General features: G+C 37.5%; 1 protein-coding gene across 2 annotated transcripts; it reads left to right on the top strand.

The window, feature by feature from the left end:
• The first annotated feature begins 560 nt into the window (after positions 1-560).
• On the top strand, positions 561-1,756 carry LOC134217883 (uncharacterized). Of its 2 annotated transcripts, none has more exons than XM_062696715.1 (2): positions 561-700; positions 785-1,756. In XM_062696715.1, exons 1-2 carry the CDS (start codon positions 662-664, stop codon positions 1,133-1,135), a joined length of 390 nt encoding a protein of 129 aa, XP_062552699.1. In that variant the 5' UTR covers positions 561-661; the 3' UTR covers positions 1,136-1,756. The 2 variants fall into 2 exon arrangements, with proteins under 2 accessions (XP_062552699.1, XP_062552698.1); XM_062696714.1 differs by having other exon boundaries at positions 579-700; positions 770-1,756.
• The last annotated feature ends 378 nt before the right edge of the window (positions 1,757-2,134 follow it).

The following is a 2,134-nucleotide window of genomic DNA, read 5'->3' as shown; positions in this document are numbered from 1 at the left end:
CCAAAATAAAAAAAAAATAAAAGCATCAATTCACATGAAAAATAAATATATTTCAGGCGTTTTTTGTTGCTGTCCATATTTAAAAATCGAAACAATTTTGGTAATACGAAAATATCTTTTAAAATTTTGATTCAGTAGGAAATTTATGCGTTTTGCGCGCAATTTACGTGGTCATGGCAGCCATCTAACAGCATCATTCCGCGATACCACATATCTCTGTTGCAACATGTATATTATGCTTAGGCCGACCTCAGAAGTTTTTCGTGCGTGGAAGTCGAATTTTGTCCATCTTTCAATGACTATGACAATTGATTGTATTATGAACTTTCTGAAAATATATATACATACATCAATTTAATTATTTTTAGTATTGAAGTTAGCTTATAATGTTGTTTGAATTGGTTTATATTGGTATAAATAAAAAAAATTAACTGAAGATAAAATGCTTACCAAGAGAACAGAAGATGGTCACGCAGGGGGATAGACACTTGAATCATTTGATTCGTTTTCATTTTCGAGTTTTTCAGAATCTTTTCGAATCATTTGAAATCTTTTGAATTTTTTTTGAAATCTTTTGTTATATCTCGCTTGATCGCAGTAAAATCCCGCCCATGCTTTCGTTTCAGTGTATACGCAATACATCTGTCAAAATTTTCCCATTATGGACACGATCATCGCAAAAAATGTTGTGAAGTGCAAGGTAAGTTTTTTTTTATTTTTATATATATTATATATTATAGATATTATAGATTCATTTTCATTTATTTAGCTTACATCTAAACAGATAACACTGAATCAACAATTTGACGCCACAATACACGGTCCGCGGCCACATCTCTCCATCCTCGATTGCGCCACACGCTCGCTCATTCTGCACCTGGTCCGCCCACCTCGCTCGCTGCGTTTCACGCCTTCGTGTGCCTGCCGGATCGGAAGCGAACACCATCTTCGCAGGGTTGCTGTCCGGCATTCTTGCAACATGCCATGTCCAACGTACTTTTCCGGCTTTGGTTACCTTCTGGATACTGGGTTCGCCGTAGAACTGGACGAGCCGACACACACCGTCCTCTTGCACACCGCCAAAAGTTGTCCTAAGCACTCCGAGTGCTTGCAATTCCTCTTCGAGCATGGTTGAGCAAGTTTCGTGCCCGTAGAGGACTACCGGTCTTATCAACGTTCGGTACATGACGCATTTGGCGCTCCGAGTTCCATAAGGAAGATCTATGGATCTCAAGGAAGGATTCCACAGGAGCTCTTGGAAGAAGTTTTCCAAAATTGCTGGGTTGGTCCAGGGTTGCTGGAAGGAAATCTTGTTGAAGGAATTTTCAGGGCTTTCTTTCTTGAAGTCATGCATAATTTTTTAAATACAGTAAAGAATTTTGGAAGGATTCTTGAATGAATCCCGTCAAAAGTTCTCAATTTATGTAGAGAATCCTGGACGAATGTAATCGGGAAATTTTGTTCAGAATTCCTTTAAAAAATCTTGAAAGAGATTGTGGTAGAATATCAGAGAATATTTCCTCAAGAATCCCAGGAGTAATTCCAGTGGAATTCCTGTATTATTGTTGAAATTATCTTTGTAAATAATTTGAGAAACCCTTCAAATTTCGGGACTTCCAATAAGTTCTGGAGAAACTTCCAGAGAAATTCCTGGAGGAATTTCCGGTGAAATTCCTGGAATATCTCCCGGAGGAATTAATGGAGGAAATTCCACATGAATTCCTGGAGGAACTTCCGTAACAATTCCTGAAGGAACTTCCGGAGTAATTCTTGGAGGAACTTCCGGAGTAATTCTTGGAGGAACTTCCGGAAGAGTTTCTGAAGAAACATCGGGAGAAATTCCTGAAGAAACTTACGAAGAAATGCCTGGGTTAACTTCCGGAGGAATTCCTAGAGCACCATCCAGAGTGATTTACGGTAGAATTCTTCACGTAAAAAAATTTAATGTTTATTATTAATATTTCTAATACTTTTTTGCCAAAGCAGGCGCTTAATGACATGTATAAGAAAAAACTTATACATCGCATTAGTCACATACATTCGGAAACTTATACTTTTCATTAACTTATGAATGCTATTAGCTTTTTGATATGGGATCATTCATAAGGTGGCATAATGAAGAGTATAAGTATTT

Source organism: Armigeres subalbatus, chromosome 2 (genome assembly GCF_024139115.2).
Source record: "Armigeres subalbatus isolate Guangzhou_Male chromosome 2, GZ_Asu_2, whole genome shotgun sequence".
Lineage (NCBI taxonomy): Eukaryota > Metazoa > Arthropoda > Insecta > Diptera > Culicidae > Armigeres > Armigeres subalbatus.
The sequence above is the reverse complement of the archived record's forward strand: the minus strand, read 5'-3'. Positions and strand labels throughout refer to the sequence as shown.

Coding starts and splice junctions, on each gene's coding strand:
- LOC134217883 (XM_062696714.1), top strand. CDS start 662: ATGGACACGATCATCGCAAAAAATGTTGTGAAGTGCAAG. Junction 701..769: donor AAAATGTTGTGAAGTGCAAG/GTAAGTTTTTTT, acceptor TCATTTATTTAG/CTTACATCTAAACAGATAAC.